General features: G+C 34.8%; 1 protein-coding gene across 1 annotated transcript; it reads right to left on the reverse strand.

The window, feature by feature from the left end:
- Nucleotides 1-10,141: 10,141 nt before the first annotated feature.
- Nucleotides 10,142-15,471, reverse strand: LOC143048518 (toll-like receptor 1). Its single transcript, XM_076222217.1, has 2 exons — nt 15,205-15,471; nt 10,142-12,734 (listed from the first exon to the last, which is right to left on the reverse strand). The coding sequence occupies exons 1-2, from the start codon at nt 15,251-15,253 to the stop codon at nt 10,351-10,353; spliced, it is 2,433 nt and encodes an 810-aa protein (XP_076078332.1). The 5' UTR covers nt 15,254-15,471; the 3' UTR covers nt 10,142-10,350.
- Between the last annotated feature and the right edge of the window lie 4,918 nt (nt 15,472-20,389).

Genomic DNA, 20,389 nt, shown 5'->3' on the forward strand with positions numbered 1-20,389 from the left:
CACCTTTGAACCTCTGTGGTGGCCAGACGGGTCCGTTTCCCAGAAAAATATTAAGTGGGGAATAGCCTGGATCAATACCTTTGAAATGAGGTAGGTCCGGTTCGGAACTTTGCCGTAGGTATATGCCGAAAAGTACCGAATGTGTGGCTAATACGGAAAATAACGTTAAGGGCAACTTTTGAACCTTTGTGATCGCCAGACGTGCCCGGATCCCAGAAATATATTTAAGTGGGGAATAGCCCGGGTTAATACGTTTGAAATGAGCTAGGTCCCGTTTGGAACTTTGCCGTTGGTATATGCCGAAAAGTACCGTTTGCCTTGGTTTTTGGTTTAATGCCTACAGTGCTTACAGCGCTTTGATTGTCACATCTCATTTCCATGGAGATTATTTGGCCTCTGTAATAGTCTATTGGCATTTGAAACTTCAGCATATACTTTACATGTTAAAGTTTATGATTATGTCAGTTTAAGGGAACCACTTATGACAAGAGAAAGATGTACAAGTATGTTATGCAGTTGAATAAGCATTGTCACATCTCATTTCCCTTAAAATGTTTTGACATCATCCCCCCAATCATGGTCTTAAGACTTTCAAACTATTGCCAGTTAAAGGGGAATCGCTTATGATAAGTCTACGATATTTGATATACAGTTGAATAAGCATTGGCACATCTCATTTCCATTGCGATTATATGGCCTCTGTCATAGTCTGACCTTTGAAACTTTTACCATATAGTTTACATGTTAAAGTTGATGATTGTGTCAGTTTAAGGCTACCACTTATGATAAGGGAAAAATATATGTTACATATGTTACGCAGTTGAATAAGCATTGTCCCATCTCATTTCCCTTGAAATGTTTTGACATCATCCCCCTAATCATTGTCTAAAGACTTTGAAATATTGCCAGTTAAAAGGTAACCACTTATGATAAGTCAATGATATTTGATATGCAGTTGAAAAAGCATTGGCACATCTTATTTCCATATATTATTTGGCCTCTGTCAAGAACTATTGGCCTTTGAAACTTTAGCATATAGTTTAAAGGTTAAAGTTGATGATTAGTTTAGTTTAAGGGAACCACTTATGATAAGTCAATGATGTTTGGTGTGCAGTTGAATAAGCGTTGTCACATCTTAATTATGTCTCTTTGTTTTGCCCACACATTGTTGTCAATATTATGGATTTACATGCAATCGGTTAAGCTACTTTAAATAAAACATGGTTTAATCTACCCTTTTCTACATACAAAAATGTCTGTACCAAGGCAGTATTATGTCAGTTTTCCATCCGTTTTTGTGCTTGTGCTTTCAATATTTCCAATTGATAAGGGACTTTCTTATTTGATTGTTCCATGGAGTTGGGTATTTTGTTATTTAATTTTGCATTTGAGATCATGAAGACTGAATAAAAAAATAACATGTAATATTAATGTTAACTTCATATAAACACCCGACCCTCTACAAGCACCTCGGTTCATTAAGACCATAATGTTTTAAATTTTGAGTTCAGCTTGTTGAGTGAATATCATCTAGGATGGAAAGATTTTATAAAGCGGAATTTTCATTCTTTTAATCAAGTAAATTGAATTAAAATAAATCCAGTTCATCTTAAAGGCTCAGATTACAATTGAGTCATACGATACAATTGAAATATAATTAGAGTATGAATGCGGAAGTTTGAAATCAAAAAGACCTGTTTAAAATTACATCAAAACAAGGTATGCATTATATACACCAGGAAGAACACATTTATCCTTGAGTCCAAAAAATAACAAATAGACAATAAGGTTTTTCGATTGATATGTTATAGCTTTTCTTACAATGTTACACTCTTGTTTCAGGTAAGGGTTAGCACTTATTAAAACGTTGGAACCCGCTGTGTTTGTTTGCACCTGTAAAAAATCATGACCCTGATGTTCAGTGCTTTTCGTTTGTTGATGTGGTTCATAAGTGTTTCTCGTTTCTCTGTTTTTATATAGACTAGACCGTTGGTTTTTCTGTTTGAATGGTTTAACACTTGTAATTTTGGTGTCATTTATGGCTTGCTGTTCAATGTGAGCCAAAGCTCTGTACGTGTTGACTTCCTTTAATGATTTACTTTTACCCATTGTGACTTGAGTGAGAATTGTCTCATTGGAACTCATTCCACTTCTTTTTATATCTATATAGTATTACGCTCATACCTAGGAGCTTTGATAATACACGTGTAATTATGTATCTTTGGCTTTGACATGTTAAGCTTTAATTGTTCTTAATAAAGGGGGTTCAAGAAAAGTGAATCGGACGCATAGAACGTTTAGATAGTTAATTTCGTCTTAGTGGAATCATCACAGATCGGTCAGAAACATAAAAAGTGCACCATCTGATTGGCTAAGAATTCTAAAACTATTTGTATTCATGCATTGCTCATAAAGGCAACTGTGTTAGTTCATCTTTGCTATCGATTTTTATCTATATCTTAATAATTTAAAAATGCTTAAAAATACCGATGATCTGTATTTTATATACACGATAATGTATTTTAAATTTATCTTCCTCCTAACCTCCTATAGATTTATGGGGATATGATTGGTTAACGGACTACACATGGTGACTATATATATATTGTGTTTTTGGTATAGGATGCCCTAAAATATACATGGTCAGTTACCATATAGGGTTAGCAACCATATGGGGTTAGTAAGGAGTTACTATCCTTCCAAAACAAAAAAGAAATCTGAAAGGTTAATTTAAACAGACGAAGAAACTGACAATGAACGATTGATTGAAATACATTAATAAAACAAATTTAAAGCTAAGTTAAGTTGTTATTGTTGGCATTTGTTTTTTGTATAGACAAATGGAAGTAGGTTTTTAACATGTTAAAACTAAGTACTGAATCACTTCATTAGGCTAATAGTCTAAATACCACATGTGAAGACAGTCGGTAAGATAAATTCGTTACACGGTGTGTTCGTGACCGAACCCATAAGGAACTTACGGACCCCTTATATATCGTATTAGGTCACAAACACACCATGTTATTAATAATAAACCTAACTTTTACTATTACCACTCATATTATACACATCCTAAGTTTAGATTTTTTTTTTAAATCGTGACTTTCCTACTGGATGATCAAAGTTTTAAAAGCATGTGTATGACTTAAGTAAAATATATGGGTACCCAGGTTTGAAATCGACCGCTATCAGGCTAATCAAGTGTTACGTCCGTCTTTCCTGTAGTTTAATGTATATAAATCAACACCAGTGTCTTTTCATAAACGATTTCGAAATTTATATAATAATTGATGTTCTGTTTAGTTCCAAAAGTTATGTACTTCACATTATGTTTTATTCACACTACACACCATATTGTTTTTAGTGTTTTCCTTTTAACAGGTCTTTAGGTTTATATCCATCACAATCATAGGACATTGTATAGGTATTGTTTAACTCGATTGCAATCGGAGCTTGAAAGAGCAACTGGATCCATCTTTGTGATTTAACTTTTTTTCTAAATTTCAATTGTATATCTTCCTGTATAAGGAAAGCAAACGGTTTCATGTTACTAAATTATCTTTCGATACACGAAACATGCAACGTAACATGCGTAACTAGATTTGATGTTCACGCCTTCCGAATCAAATCCAAACTGTATTACAAACATATATATACCTTTTAAGTAGCATAGTCAATTATAAATAATGATAACGATTCCCCCCCCCCCCCAATTGTTTTGTCTTTATTATCAAATTGTTACCAATTGTTGTGGATTTCGTGGTATAGGTAAACTATTTCTGCACTATATTATGCAGTCTTTTCAAAAAAGAATTGTTCGCGAACAAATATTTTTTTCCACGAAAGTAAATTATTCAACAATATATTATTAAGAAAAAAAGATACCACTTATATCAACAGTTCAAACTATGTTTATTCTAAAAACCGATTTATCATATATTGTCTATTAGGATGAGAGTTGTGCGTGTAATACTTGTAATAACTATAAGTAGGAGCGCTTACCACTCAAATCTAAAATAGACTAACGATAACAGCAGAATAATTATGAAACATAACACATACAACCCAATAGGGCACTGAGATAAGCAAAAAGTGTACGCTTTAGATCACGATTACCAAAGGGCATAACAGAAAAGCGAACTTGGTTAAATGAGCATAGAAATCAAATTGCCTCAATAGACAAAACAAATTATAACTCGTTAACTCGCTGAAAGCAAAAAAAAACCCAAAATGAATGAAAAGCAAAAAAAAACAAAATGAATGAATAAATAAACGGAACAGTTAGAATCATAACACTAAACAAAATAAAAACCACAGGGCTCACAGTTCAGCTCAACAAAATTCAGAGGTTAAAGAACATTTAAAGAGACGGCCTCAATAAAACATCATATAATGTAACTAGCCTCATAACATCAACACATAATGTCATAGGATAGGTAGAACAGTCCAGTTCACATGTCGACATAACATCAGCACAGAATGACATAGGTAGAACATTCCAATGACATAGGTAGAACACTCCAATGACATAGGTAGAACATTCCAATGACATAGGTAGGACACTACAATGACATAGGTAGAACACTCCAATGACAAAGGTAGAACACTCCAATGACATAGGTAGAACACTACAATGACATAGGTAGAACACTCCAATGACATAGGTAGAACACTCCAATGACATAGGTAGAATATTCCAATGACATAGGTAAAACACTACAATGACATAGGTAGAATATTCCAATGACATAGGTAGAACACTCCAATGACATAGGTAGAACATTCCAATGACATAGGTAGAACACTCCAATGACATAGGTAGAACACTACAATGACATAGGTAGAACATTCCAATGACATAGGTAGAACACTCCAATAACATAGGTAGAACATTCCAATGACATAGGTAGAACACTCCAATGACATACAATGACATAGGTAGAACATTCCAATGACATAGGTAGAACACTACAATGACATAGGTAGAACATTCCAATGACATAGGTAGAACACTACAATGACATAGGTAGAACACTACAATGACATAGGTAGAACACTCCAATGACATAGGTAGAACATTCCAATGACATAGGTAGAACACTCCAATGACATAGGTAGAACACTCCAATGACATAGGTAGAACATTCCAATGACATAGGTAGAACACTACAATGACATAGGTAGAACATTCCAATGACATAGGTAGAACACTACAATGACATAGGTAGAACACTACAATGACATAGGTAGAATACTACAATGACATAGGTAGAACATTCCAATGACATAGGTAGAACACTACAATGACATAGGTAGAACACTCCAATGACATAGGTAGAACATTCCAATGACATAGGTAGAACACTACAATGACATAGGTAGAACACTCCAATGACATAGGTAGAACATTCCAATGACATAGGTAGAACACTACAATGACATAGGTAGAACACTACAATGACATAGGTAGAACACTACAATGACATAGGTAGAACACTCCAATGACATAGGTAGAACATTCCAATGACATAGGTAGAACACTCCAATGACATAGGTAGAACATTCCAATGACATAGGTAGAATACTACAATGACATAGGTAGAACATTCCAATGACATAGGTAGAACACTACAATGACATAGGTAGAACACTCCAATGACATAGGTAGAACATTCGAATGACATAGGTAGAACACTACAATGACATAGGTAGAACACTCCAATGACATACAATGACATAGGTAGAACATTCCAATAACATAGGTAGAACACTACAATGACATAGGTAGAACACTACAATGACATAGGTAGAATACTACAATGACATAGGTAGAACATTCCAATGACATAGGTAGAACAATACAATGACATAGGTAGAACACTCCAATGACATAGGTAGAACATTCCAATGACATAGATAGAACACTACAATGACATAGGTAGAATACTACAATGACATAGGTAGAACACTCCAATGACATAGGTAGAACATTCCAATGACATAGGTAGAACACTACAATGACATAGGTAGAACACTCCAATGACATAGGTAGAACACTACAATGACATAGGTAGAACACTCCAATGACATAGGTAGAACATTTCAATGACATAGGTAGAACATTCCAATGACATAGGCAGAATACTCCAATGACATAGGTAGAACACTCCAATGTCATAGTGTCGAGAAGACCGCGGGACCGGCAACGTCTCGGAAGAAACATTGCAACCAAGGTCGACGTCACAACGGCGACGTCTTCTTATCTTTTCTTAGTAACTAGTAAACGTCAAACTACAAAGCTGTTGTTTATTTTATCAGAGTTATATTATAAGATATCGTCCCCACATTTATGGTGCCGTGACTAATGGAACTACAAAAGCTTAAATCAAGAAGAACGGGCAATCGTAGTGCCGTTACCAGACTTTTACGAAAATTTGCCGACGCAAAAGAAAGTTCTGAATTCGACAGAGAGGAGCTGTTAGCCACATACGAAAATCTACAACAGAAGAAGAAGTTACTCGACACACTGAATGAACAAATTGAGAACGCATCGGAAACAGAGGATATAGAGACGGAAATCGTAGACACAGATGAGTATACCACAAATTTTGTTACTAAACTGAGACATTTTAAGATATTCATAGATAAAAAAATCACAACCTATTTCCAATCAACCATCACATTCGTCTTATCAAGTTTTAAATGTAGACAGTCCACCGTTCATCACTACTAGTTCACCCGAAATTGCACAGACAAGTTATGCCGCCCCGTCATTGCCACAGTCAAATGATGCCGCTCGAATTTTAACAGAGACAAGCCAAATTGCCACATCAATTCCCACGTCAAGCTATACTGTCCCGTCCGCTATATCCAGCAATCACCGTTTGCCAAAATTAACTTTACCTACATTTAATGGCAATATATTAGAATGGCCGAGCGTTTGGGATTCTTACGAATCGGCAGTTCATTACAACCCAACATTGACAGATGTTCAAAAGTTTAATTATTTGAAGGCCAAATCAGAAAACGAAGCCGCTCAGACAATTGCCGGATTTTCTCTAACTAACGCTAACTATGCCGAAGCCGTAAATGTTCTGATAGAGAGATTTGGACAGACTGATAAAATAACACAAGCACACCTACGAGCACTGCTTGATGTTACGCCACCCCGGAATGACCTCATAAGCCTGAGAATGTTTTATGACAAAATGGAGAGTTAAGTTAGAGGACTTGAATCGCTTGGACAGACACAGGACTCATACGGTAATTTATTAGTCCCGATTATAATCAACAAACTGCCCGGAGAAATCAGAAAGCATCTCGCGTGGGAGCATGGTACGACAAATTGGCTATTACGAGATCTTAGAAAAAGTATACTTAAGGAAATACAAATTATGGAAGCCGGAAGTTTCACAGACGGAAAGTGATATTTCGACTTCAACCTTTTTCGCCGGTGCTAAATCACAAAGAAAACACAACGCAAGTACTAGAAATGCAAATCACCATTTAACAGCTAAGCCGTGCATTTTCTGCAAAGATATTCATTCGCCTGCCAATTGCCCGAAAATACGCGATTTAGATAAACACCTCGCTATCGTTAAACAAAACCATTTATGTTTCAACTGCCTCGGTAAACATCACATAAAGGAATGCAAATCAAAAGGCTCATGTCGTAACTGCAGTAAAAGACACCACACTAGTTTATGTAGCGAAGTTAAATACACCGCAGACCCTGACAAGAGAAGTAACTCTGACACAAACAATCCTTTAAACAGTTGTAATAAGAACGAAACTACGCCATCTACATCAACTATAGTAAATCTTGTGAAGGACACCGAGATACAAGAAGATTCCACGATTTTACACTCATCAGCACAATTTCACTCAAATGTATTGTTGAAAACTGCCGTGGCCCCCGTTTGGTCAGATCGTCATTGTACTGATACGAATATTTTGTTTGAGAAGGCGCTCAAAGATCTTTTGTAACGGAGAGTCTTGCGCGTAAATTGAATCTACAGAGAGAAGGAGCCGACAATATTCAACTCTCATCATTCGGAGAAACCAACGCAAATGCTAGGCGACTCGATAAAGCCACAGTTTATGTTGAAACTGAAACTGGACATAAAATCCCAATACAGGTTTTAATCGTTCCCATGATAGCTACGCCGTTACAGAACATCATTCGTTACATTGACAGGAACAATAACTATTTGAAAGGACTAAAGCTCGCACATCCTGTTACGCAACAAGATACCTTTGAAATTTCGTTATTGATTGGAGCCGATTTTTATTGGGAAATAATTGAAGATAAAGTTGTACGCGGAAACGGATCTATCGCAGTCAAATCGAAACTAGGATACTTACTTTCTGGACCGTTACACTCAGAAAAATCATAGCACTCAACAACGTCTAGTATTTTCAATGTGCTTATTTCACGTAAAACTGAGGAACACGACTTAGAGGCGTTTTGGAAGCTCGAGGCTATAGGAATTGAATCTCCAGAAGTACACGAAAAAGAGAATGATTACATACGAAATTACCAAGTATCTTCAATTGAGTTTCGAGATCACAAATATTACGCAAAGTTACCCTGGAAAACCGACCACGATGAGTTACCATTAAACTATGTTGTAACAAAGAAAAGAACAGAAAGCGTAATCAGGAGACTGTGCCAAGAACCAAATATGTTAAAGAAGTATAGCGATATCATAACGGATCAAGAAAACCGCGGATTCATTGAAAGAGTATATGAAACTGAACCGATTCCGAACAAAATTCACTACATTCCACATCATCCAGTAAAAAAGAACTCAAGCACGACGCCAATTAGAATAGTTTACGATTGTAGTTGTCGGATTTCACCAAACCATCCCAGTTTGAATGACTGTCTCATGAACACTCCGCCGATACTGAATGATTTAACGAAGATTTTAATTCGATTTCGACTCAACTGTTATGCCATAACAACGGACATTGAAAAAGCCTTTCTACATGTTGGACTACACGAAGACGACATGGATGTCACACGTAGGACACTCCAATGACATTGGTAGAACACTCCAATGACATAGGAAGAACACTCCAATGACATAGGTAGAACACTCCAATGACATAGGTAGAACACTTCAATGACATAGGTAGACTACTCCAGTATAATGTCGACATAACATCAATACAGAATGACATAGGATAAGTGGAACACTCCAGTTCAAATGTCGACAACAGCTTAATTATCAAAACAAAATGTTTCAAAGCTGAAAAAGCTATCATCACATCGTTAAGAGTTGTTACAATAATTTACTCGAATTATGTAATTAAAGTCCTATGAAACCTCAAATTAAAAAAAAAAAATATGCATATGTTTTTTTTTATAACTAAATGGCTAGTTTTCATTATACAACTTATGTACATAAACATTTTTCAGAGGAAAATTCTTTAATTTGTCCACATTTTGAAGAAGTTAACTTATTTCCAATTGCTTGCTTCCAGGAAGCAATTCGCCGACATATTTCCCATGTGCTCAATTGTTGATTGTTTACTATAAAAGAGGGACGAAAGATACCAAAGGGACAGTCAAACTCATAAATCTAAAACAAACTGACAACGCCATGGCTAAAAATGAAAAAGACAAACAGAAAAACAATAGTACACATGACACAACATAGAAAACTAAAGAATAAACAACACGAACCCCACCAAAAACTAGGGGTGATCTCAGGTGCTCCGGAAGGGTAAGCAGATCCTGCTCCACATGTGGCACCCGTCGTGTTGCTTATGTGATTACAAATCCGATAAATAGTCTAATTCGGTAGGTCACATTCATGAAAGGGAAGGGGATTGTAGTTACGACGTAAGGAACATATCCGATATCATTTGTGAAACGGTTATTCCATAACGGTCAACCAACTCGTGATGGCGTCCGTAAAATTTACGAAGGGATGATTTCAACTTCACCATTTGGAACTCTTGGTTTAATAGCTTCCTTGTGAGCAGTAACCCTCTATCAAGAAAATCATGATAGGAAATGCAAGCAGTTAGTGTGACTATATGATATAAGATGAAAATCGGTAAACTTCGGCTTCAAAACACGGCATTTAATGAGCAGCCATATTTGTTAAATCATAACAGACAGAGAGAAAAAAAAATTATACGATATATTCGCGAAAAAATGATAAAATCGTGCACAGAGGACTAAGTTTATGATATATACACGCATTGGTTCAAGAATTGGATAAACATTATTTTTCACCAGTCACTCGTTTCATATGACTTTAAGTTATGCAGCACTATTTTCAAAACATAACTTGAAAATGGAATCAAGTTTTTTTAATTGACATGAAAACAATAGTTCTATATAACTACATTCCCTGTAGATTCTTCGTTCTGTTGGAGAGAAATCTTCAGCTTTTCATAAAAATGTTCTTCTGTATTGTATGGCAGATTGTCATCATTTGGCCATTGGATACAAATAATTTTAAACCAAATACTTTTTAGTATTTTAGGCATATCGTTAACTTTAATCTTATCCTTCACCACAATGATAACCATATCTTCTCTTCCTTTCTGAAATGCATGCATACGGGTCAATTCCATCTCATATGACCCCCAGGTGCTCTTTAGGAAATCGTGAGTTATAATAAATATAACCTTTCTGCTGGAATCGATGGCATTTATTACATTTTCTGCTATACTTTCACCAGCAATAAAATCCTTGGCGTCCAGGCATAATTCGAAGCCCATACTATTTACCTTGTCATGAAACTGTTTTACCCATACCGAATCTGTGTGACTATATGATATAAAAGCATCATAAATATATTCCTGTTGCAATTCATTGTAATTTTTCATTTTCATTTTGAATCTCAGTAAAAAATACTCAATAGCATATTTATATCGAAAGAATACGACGGTTAATATTATGGCAAGTACGACAATGGAGGTTATTGACACGGCAAACGGCAACCAAAACTTCGTTTTGCAGGAGATCTCAAATGTTTTTAGATCTGAAATAACTTCAGACATAAACGTACGAGATGCCGTATCAGTAACACATGTCACATCTAAAATATCGCGTACTCTTTTTGACTCACCCAACCACTTCAAAAATTGCAGCGTTTTACAAGTACATTGAAAGGGGTTTCCTTTCAAGAGTAATTCAACTTCTCCAAGCTTTTCAATTTGATCTATGTCATCTTCTACGAGATGTGTTATAGCATTAAAAGTCAAATCGATGCGTTTTAATTGTTTAATTCGTGAATGGAATTGAGGAAATACTGTTAGATTGTTATGAGACATGTTGACCGATGATAACTGCTCAAACAAGCGCATAAAGAATCCTTTTGGTATAGTAGTTATCTTATTAGATGACAGATTTATATCTCGAATTTTCAGTGATTTGTTTAAAAATGACCCAGCATTAGCAGTGTTTTTGAATCCTTTTCCTAGAAGTGATGCCTCTGCTTTTAGTGTCCTCAAATTTGGAAAACCATAGAGCAAATTGACCGATACTTGTGTGCATGTCCATCCAGACATATCAAAATACTCTACATTTGTAGCTCCCTCAAAACTTCCTTTACAAGACTTCATATGATTGTCTTTCAAGCTTAGCACTCGCAAATTTAGGCTGTTGTTAAATATTACATTGCACAAATGATCGTTTATATCGTTTTCTATGTATAACTCTTCTAGTGTTCTTGGTAAAATAACATTAAGGTTCTTAGGTTCCGAGCGTTTCAACCTATTGTTATGTGTATTATCTAAAAGTTTCAGCACCTTCAATTTTTCAAAGTTCTGAATATAGCCAAAGAAAATACCTCCTTGGCTAAGAATAAGGTTTTCTGAAACTTCTAGGTATTCAAGACATTTGCTTGCAACAGAAAATCTTTGAAAAGCATAAAGACCTATAGATGTAATGTATAACGCGTGCAATGTCAGCCGTTTCAAACAAATTGGCAATAAGTACTTTATTTTGTTGTAGTCGAGCTTAAACTGATTATTAAATCTACTATATGCTATTTCAATATTTGTGATATTTTTTCCTTTCAAAACACCAAAAGATCTGAAAACTTGATTTATTGGATTACTAGGCAAATCACCTAGCCATAATGATATTGAATCTAATTTAGAAAAATGTTTAAAAAAATTCTCCGATATATACGGCACCTTATGTAAGTGCAAAGACGTTATTGGCATCATGTTAATATGAGCGAACATTTTATTGCTGAAATGCACTTTTGACGATTTAGGGAAAATCAACAAACGGTTCAACTTACTTAATGTAGACCATTGCCCTGGAAATTGGAAATTCGGATATATGTCAAACGAGAGAGTCCTAAGTGACAGGAGTGTTGATAATTCTTTTATTTTGTCAGCCTGGTAGTCTTTCAGTTTATTGCCATCTATTGAAAGATATTCCAAACAATTCAGGTTGTCAAACACTCCATTGGGTAACATTGTCAATGAGTTTACGCTAAGGTGTAGTTGTTGTAGACGTTGTAATCCATGAAAAGCCATTTTTTCGATTGATTGTATCAGATTATTATCTAAGTGGAGCTCGGTAACGTTTCGAAAATCCTGAAAGGTAAAGGCTCTGACTGCTGTTATCTTGTTTCGACTAAGAACCAGACTAGTCGCATGTGTTTGTAAGTGTCTCGGTATACTTGTCAAGGCTAAACGGCTACAATCAACAATGGTGCTGTGAACGTTGCATTTCCTCTCGTTTATATAACCATTAACTACAAAAAGGAATGACATCAATCTAAGTTTGATATGTTTATAAATTATTCAGAAAGTGTTAAAGCTTTTAGGTTGTTGATAAAAAAAGAAACGAAAACATAAATGGGTCCGTAAACACACAGTAATTCGATACTTTATTCAAAAATGTTTTTGCTTCATCAGAAATATTTGTTTTTGTGTTTAGAGAAAGTCACAAAACCCATCACCCAACTTCATGATTTACAATTTTAGTATGAAAGATAAATCACAGCAAATACCAAACTCCGAGGAAAATTCAAAATGGAATGTCCCTCATTAAAAGAGATGTATGTGATGTACGGGATATATTGATAATATAAACGTCACAAGAAAACAAGTTATCTTGCCAGGTCTGTGAAATAATTCGTGAAACCTCTATTCTTTTTCTGTAGGTTTGCAACATAGTATTTGTTAAACGACCTACTCATGGGACAGTGTGAATCGGTGGGGATTCCCTTATGTTATAGTAAATACAAACTGGGTCATTTCCCACGTGCAATAGTATAACACACAAAAAGTCGTTCCTAACTTGAAACTAAAGACAAAGAGAAGTAAGTCCAACTGCGTTTTAAAAATATGATAAAGAACTACTTTTTTTTAAGGAAAGAATAAATAATTTGCGTACGGAAATACTCTGGTCCAAACAAAGAGTTCTCTAAATTTTACATTGTGAATAAATGTTGATTGTAAAAGTTTCAAGACACACCGCCTTCTGAAGAAATTCACTGTGTTTTTCGTCCATCCAATTTGTTCCATTATTCACAAAATACAGATTTCACAATGAGCTTATGAGGAAGAATAAAAAATAATAGCATTGTCCTCTGACTTTGTGTTCCGCTATACATAATGCAGAAAGGTTGCGGCCTAAAGTATACATAAGACATATTCATTTTTAATCGAACTTAAAAAAAAAAAGGATACCGCATAAACTGATAAGTCTGCTTAGATAAATATGTTACACATACATACAAATTGACTATGTAGGTTGTATGTTAATTTAACAGTTAATTAACCTATTCTAACGCATGAACTATCTATGTTTATACGGAATCAAGCAAGCAATAGCTGGTTATGGAGTATATACCTCTAAATATTCCAGGCCTGGATTTCCATCGTAAAGGGTTGCTGACTTAAATGCAGGTATTGAACAAAGGTAAATAAAAAATTCAAGCGTTTCATGGGTACGATATTATAATTTAGGTGACCGTTCTGATAAATGTGTACAGAGTCAAATTCTGTTTATAAATCCAGGTCATTTGAATTTGTTTGATTATTGTTACACTTTCAGTCGTACTGCATACCATGATTTGATACAGGTGTACAATACATATTCTATTTATATAATTAAAGTATTGAACATACTTCAATGTATATATGAATATCGTTCGGAGCAAAACTATCCACTCGGGGTGTTGTATGATTACATCAACATTAATGTAAGTTGAAAAAGTGAGACATAATACATGTAATAAAGGACTTTAAATAGAGGAGTACTAGCTACGAGATACGTTTTTTTTTTTTTTTTTTTTTTTTTTTTTACAAATTATGACTTTTTTTTTGTTCAATCATTACGAAAAGTGAAATAGTAAAATAAAAATTTGCTTTTAGAAGCCAGTTTGGTTCATTTTTTTTTTCAAAATAATCTAACAAAGATCGATGATGAATTATTCACTTGCAAGGGAACATTTCGACCTCATTGAATCCCAATTCGCGTAAACTAGAATTTAACTCCTTAGCTTAAGTTAAAATGGATTATGCATGATTGAGGCGTGTTTACTAAGGCTGATTTGATCCACAAAAAATCATTACAGGTAAAATTGAAAATTAACTCATTTCTTTAACCTTAAAATTGAAATCAAACAGACGTAGAAAAATTCATTTGCACGAGGTCCGTATTTATATTTATGATTGTGTTTATGTTTATATCGTGTTATGTAACCGTCTGTTGTTTTCAGGGTCATCTCGATAGTTATTGATGTTAGAAATTATTATAAATTAAGGAATATATCATTCTCATGCAAAGCTGTGATTCCTTTCACGGATTTGCTTATACTTTTTGGATCCTTTGGGTTATCGCTCTTCATCTTTTATATAAGCTTTGGATTTCAAATATTTTGGCTACGAGCATCACTGAGGAGACATGTATTGTCGAAATGCGCATCTTGTGCAGGAAAATTGAAACCGTTAATGTTATCACATTGTTTGTAAATATAAAAAAGAAGAGACTTATATGAGAATTTGAATGAAATCTGGAAACATGAAGTTGACAGCTAGTGCCCCTTTCAGTCGTTACGTCAATGAAATAAGAAATTTTCATTTAATTTTTGTTAACGACTTTTGTATCAATAGAGGCACGACATTACCATCAGATTTAATTGCGTATTTTTATGCAGTGTTCTGGCTTTATATGTTTATGTCGTAAATTTTTAGATAAAACTGGTAAAAATTTACCTTCTGGCAAGAGTATTAAGATCCACATATGAATAACTATTATGAGCATGATGATGTTGAGGTTTCGAATCTTTCTTTCTTTATGTTCAAGATGATTGCAATGAATAGATTCTTATTTGACTTTTTTGTATGATATATTATACATGTAATTCAAATATCTACTTCCTGGTGTGTGATTTCTACCCAATGAAAATGTGATCTAAGCCTTCACACTCTCAAACATTTAATTTTCATTAAAACAGTCAAGTTCATCGCATCGTGCAAAGAGTATAAATACGTCCATTAATAGTTTATTTTGGAAACAAAATGAACTTGATGCTTAACATACGAAACAAAAACCAATGGATTTTATGACTCATCGATATTGACAGCATATTAGTGTAGAAAAGGTAATCGTGACATTTAGATCATGTTACTGTCTCTTCTCGAGCATGTTAACATTTTTTGAAGAAAATTTGTAACAAAAATTTAGTTGAAAGTGTTCCACAGAATGTTTAAGTTAAAAATTACTTCTGTGAAACTTTCATTTAACTGTAAAAGTTTATGGGACCATTTTTGATTGAAATTTTCAAAAGTCTGAACAGGATCCCTCTATTTGAAACAATGAACTCAAAATTGATTTTAAAACATTTACTTGATATATATGCTTTCCAATTCGGGCGTTTCCCGTCGTATTCGTCTCAAGTGTCTCAATTGTAACATTCTCAATCCTTCAGTTTTTTCCAGATTACTCCGATACCTGCTCGTTAGTTTACGTTAATGTGGCGTTCACACATTGACGAATATGGTTTCCGTTTGGGATCAGACATAGTCAAGACACGAAAAGTGAATGGTCTGGAAAGGTTGGGGCGAATAGCCAACGCCAGTCAGGTATGTCCCGCAACCTTCGGGATTACGATCGTAACTATGTCGTGACAGATTATATTGTATCGTGTTTTCTAGACAATGCCATGTGAGACGGAAATGATCTTTGCCTTTTTTGCAACTATCGTTGCCGAACCGTTGTAGAACGGTCCCGTTATTGATACGATATGTGTTAATATTACCTACGTCAGAGTCCCCACATAAACAGAACACGTTACGAATCCAGATAAAGCCGTTTGCAATGTGGTATGCAAGCCTTGATATTATTGCGTTCTTTATACAGTACTTAGTCATCCCGAATATGTCGACAATTGTGGGATTCCGCTTGCATGAACATCCATATTTAGATGAGCTGCTCATGTCTGGAGAACCACTTTTTGTGTGTGTGTGTGTGTGTGTATGTCATTCCTTGGCAGTACTATGACAGGTCTACCATAAAATGTGCTGGTAGACGAGATGCCCATAGATTTGAACGATAAAGTTCTGTCACATATCACACCTGCACTACCTGGTGGAGTCAAGCCCTTGATCCAGGACTGATGTTTGCCTGAACAATGGGAATTATGGGTTCTGGCGAAGTAACTAACAAGCGATCATCGATGTGTACGCTACACAGGTAAGCGCTTGCCCCACTACCCCAGCGAAGTGAAAGGAAATCGTAGTAGTCTATTGAATCGAATGCACGTTTCGTGCTAGTGCCCAACAAATACTAATATACCAATCATTACTACGGCGGCTTTTTCGCCATATTCCTGATGGCCCTCGTATATGCGGACTATATCTTGCATAAACATAAACTTACCATAAATACCAGGGCCGCGTTCAATATCGTAGCTGCTACGTAATGCTACGTAGATTTTGACTATTGAACGTGTATCTATAGACTAGCTGCTAAATAATATTGATAGAAGCTACGTAGCTGCTACGATATTGAACTCAACCCTGGATACCTAGTGTAATCATAATAACTATGATAACAAAATATGTTAAATCGCCCTTATAAGGAGCGAAGTTGAAGATGATTTAGGACCAAAAATTCCGAAAGCATATATCTTCTTTTCCTTTTCTTTTAAATGTCACGTGCCGAATTAGACTTATAACTGATATTTTAGCTTATATTTTAATTGATTAAGTCATTAAAAACACTCCAATCAAGCTTAAATGTGAAAAATCTATCAAATATGCATTCGTGTTCATTCACAATATTGAAATGTAAGCTGTATTTGATGATAATACAAAACATACATAAAGGTTGAGGATGAACACGGATGCGGCCACTTTCATTTTTGACAAAAACAATCTGAAAAGATTTGCGTATTTGATAGATTTTTTATATTTAAGCTTGATTGGAGTGTTTTTAATGACTTAATCAATTAAAATCTTTCACTTAACTAATTGAATCAATTGAAATAGACACTTAAGTGTTTAAAAAGTGTCCAAAATATTTCGTTTGATGAACCTGAAATTTGGGGCCAAAATCGTCCCTAATCGGACCTACTCCTTTTAACCTGGATGGAGAGTTGTCTGAATGGCACTCGTATCTCATCTTCTTATATATGATTCTTGGTACGGGTTTGGCTTAAGATTTAATCTGTTTTTGGTTATATCAGCTTTTTAACGTTTGTATAAGGATTTTGATTTTCGATTATATAAGCTGCAAGCATCAGCAAAGATGCATTATTTGTCGACTTACACATATGGTGCAGTTAATTGCATAGACTAGTAACCTTTCATTAAAAGCTTGGTCCTCTCTCTACTTCACATATCAACTGAAGTCCTTTTTAAAGTATCGTAGTGAACGGTAATATTTAAACCTAATGCGTTTCCTGTTTGATACAGTTTATCATATGGGTTGTTAGACAGTGTACTTCGTCTTTTGTTAGGATTACATCCCAGCTCCTTTGTTCTAACAGGGGTGATCCGGCTCAGATCACCCCAGTTTGAGTTTTTTTGTTATGCTTGCCTACCTTTGTTTTGTAACGTTTTTGTGGGAATGTCAAATCCACTATAAAACTTATAATTAAATATACACTTATACAGAAAAGACTATCTATCAAAATTCACGAAGAAAAAATCCAATGTATATGCTAGGATTTGAACTCAAGACCTTTAGCATATCAAGCCATGACACAACCACCCCACCAGGACGACTGGATACGAACTATCAGTAATTTAACATACTTAAAGGAAGCAAGATATTTTTATAAATGGGGCGAGTTGGCAGACCTTCATTCAGTGGGGTTTAAACTCTTTTCGTTAATAAGTGAGTTGTCAGTGATTGTTCAGTATTTTTTCAAAAGTGATGCGAGTCGGTAAACAAGAGTGGGGCGATTTTTTCATAAAGCAGCAATATAGGTTGGGCCGATTGGCCAGTGGGGCGAGTTGACATTGTTTGATATCTACTCATCGTGTTCGGGGGGTCAAAAAGGGTATAAATCATATAGTAATGTATAAAGTATATTATAATGGTTGTGTGGCGTTCTAAACTAGATTTTATGAATTGTAAATGGTTTTTCGTCTAATCTAAAACAACTGGGATGTAAAATAGTTATCCATCTCGGACTTGGTGTGTCAGTGTTAGATCACCCCGAGGCCATCTATAACTATTAATGACATGGGTTTTCTGCCCCTTGAGTGTAAATTTACCGAATGTTGTATGAATAGAACTTGCGCTTACATTAGCCCACTTCCATAAATCAATCCATTCGTCAGTTCATTACTTATGAAAAGTTGTTCATTTATGTTTGGTTTACTTATCTACAAATATAATCAAGATGTTCTATACTAATGATAACGAGGCCGGAATAAGGTATCGGTATATGATGTATCTATTAACAAATGTAAATATATTAATTAAACTTAAACCATTGTGGTGACGTCAGCCTATTCATTTACCGTGGATTCTTTTTCTAAAATCAACGCTTTCTTAATCCGTCGCTAAAATGGACTCGCCAGATTATATTCTATTGTTTCCTTCGTGTATCTTATTTCATTAAGGTTGAATTAACTAATTTACTGATTTCTGTTCACTAATGGAATTATTTTAAAAAACTTGCTTTTATTTTTTGTAATTTCTATATGCCTTCACTGGGAATCGAACCCGTCCATGAATTCTGTTAAATGTTACTGACTTCAACATATCGACGAAACCTCTGGGCTACCAATTGGTTACGATTTATATGTTTATTCTATATATATAAATGAATATATGATATACATCGGTTCAACAGGCACACAGGGCTTGTACCTTTATATATTAATAATAGGCAAACGTACATTATGAGTTGGTAGACACGAGGTTTCATAGTTAAAATAAATGAGTTAAAATTTATGTCTTGTCTGTTTAGGTTCGAATCCTTGAATTCTCTTTGTTGTCAATAATCTCTGGTATTCCAGTTTTTGTTCTTGTTTTGTATGTTATTGTGAATATTTTGTGTAATAAAAGCGAGTTTGGTCGTTTATTATCGGATTAATGTTGGGTATTCCACGTCCACTTGTATTTTTGTCCATTTGATGAGTTAATATAAAAAAAGAAGATGTGGTATGATTGCCAATGAGACAACTACCCACAAAAGACAAAATTACACTGACATTAACAACTATAGGTCACCGTACGACCTTCAACAGTAAAATTGCAACAAATAATAAAAAAAAATCATTTGACTCCAACCCGCCCCCCCCCCCATTTTTCCCCGTCTTTTTCTTATATATTATTTTATATCGCAGTTATAGCGGATATCGATCATCTGTCTATAAGGAGACTATAAGGAGGCAACCATTTGATTCTGAGGGGGCCGGCCTGGTATATTTGGTCAATCAGATTATTTATTTTAGAAAAAAATTTCAACTGCTACACGCAAGATCATGTATTACACATGTATCATTTTACTGTATAATAGAATTGGGAGGCCAGTCTTTTTTAGGTGGAAGCAAGCATAGTTATTTTTTTTCCTGGCCAATCAAATTTACAAAATCTGCCAGCTCCGATCCTACAATCAAAGGATCGTCACCTAACCCCCATGTAGTATGCGGTATTGCTGGTATTATTTCAGATATTTGGTCTGGGGAAAAAGAAGAGTACGCCGAAAAAAAATTTTGGAACTTAATACGCTGGAATTTTACAATTATATTATTATATCTTATTTGGTTATTCATCGTTTATTCTGCGAAAGAACACATAGTATATATGAAGTTTTCTGTTTTAAAAGTATTCGGTATTCGTTTTTTTCTTTTCTCCCTAAGCACAGAGAGTATAAGGAATCCCCCTTTTTTTTGTTATTTAGCTTATTCTAAACAATGATCCGGATTTATACAAATTTTC

This window comes from Mytilus galloprovincialis, chromosome 10 (assembly GCF_965363235.1).
Source record: "Mytilus galloprovincialis chromosome 10, xbMytGall1.hap1.1, whole genome shotgun sequence".
In the NCBI taxonomy this organism is placed as follows: Eukaryota; Metazoa; Mollusca; class Bivalvia; order Mytilida; family Mytilidae; genus Mytilus; species Mytilus galloprovincialis.

Coding starts and splice junctions, on each gene's coding strand:
- LOC143048518 (XM_076222217.1), bottom strand. CDS start 15,253: ATGCTCATAATAGTTATTCATATGTGGATCTTAATACTCTTGCCAGAA. Junction 12,735..15,204: donor CTTAATACTCTTGCCAGAAG/GTAAATTTTTAC, acceptor TCCTTTTTGTAG/TTAATGGTTATATAAACGAG.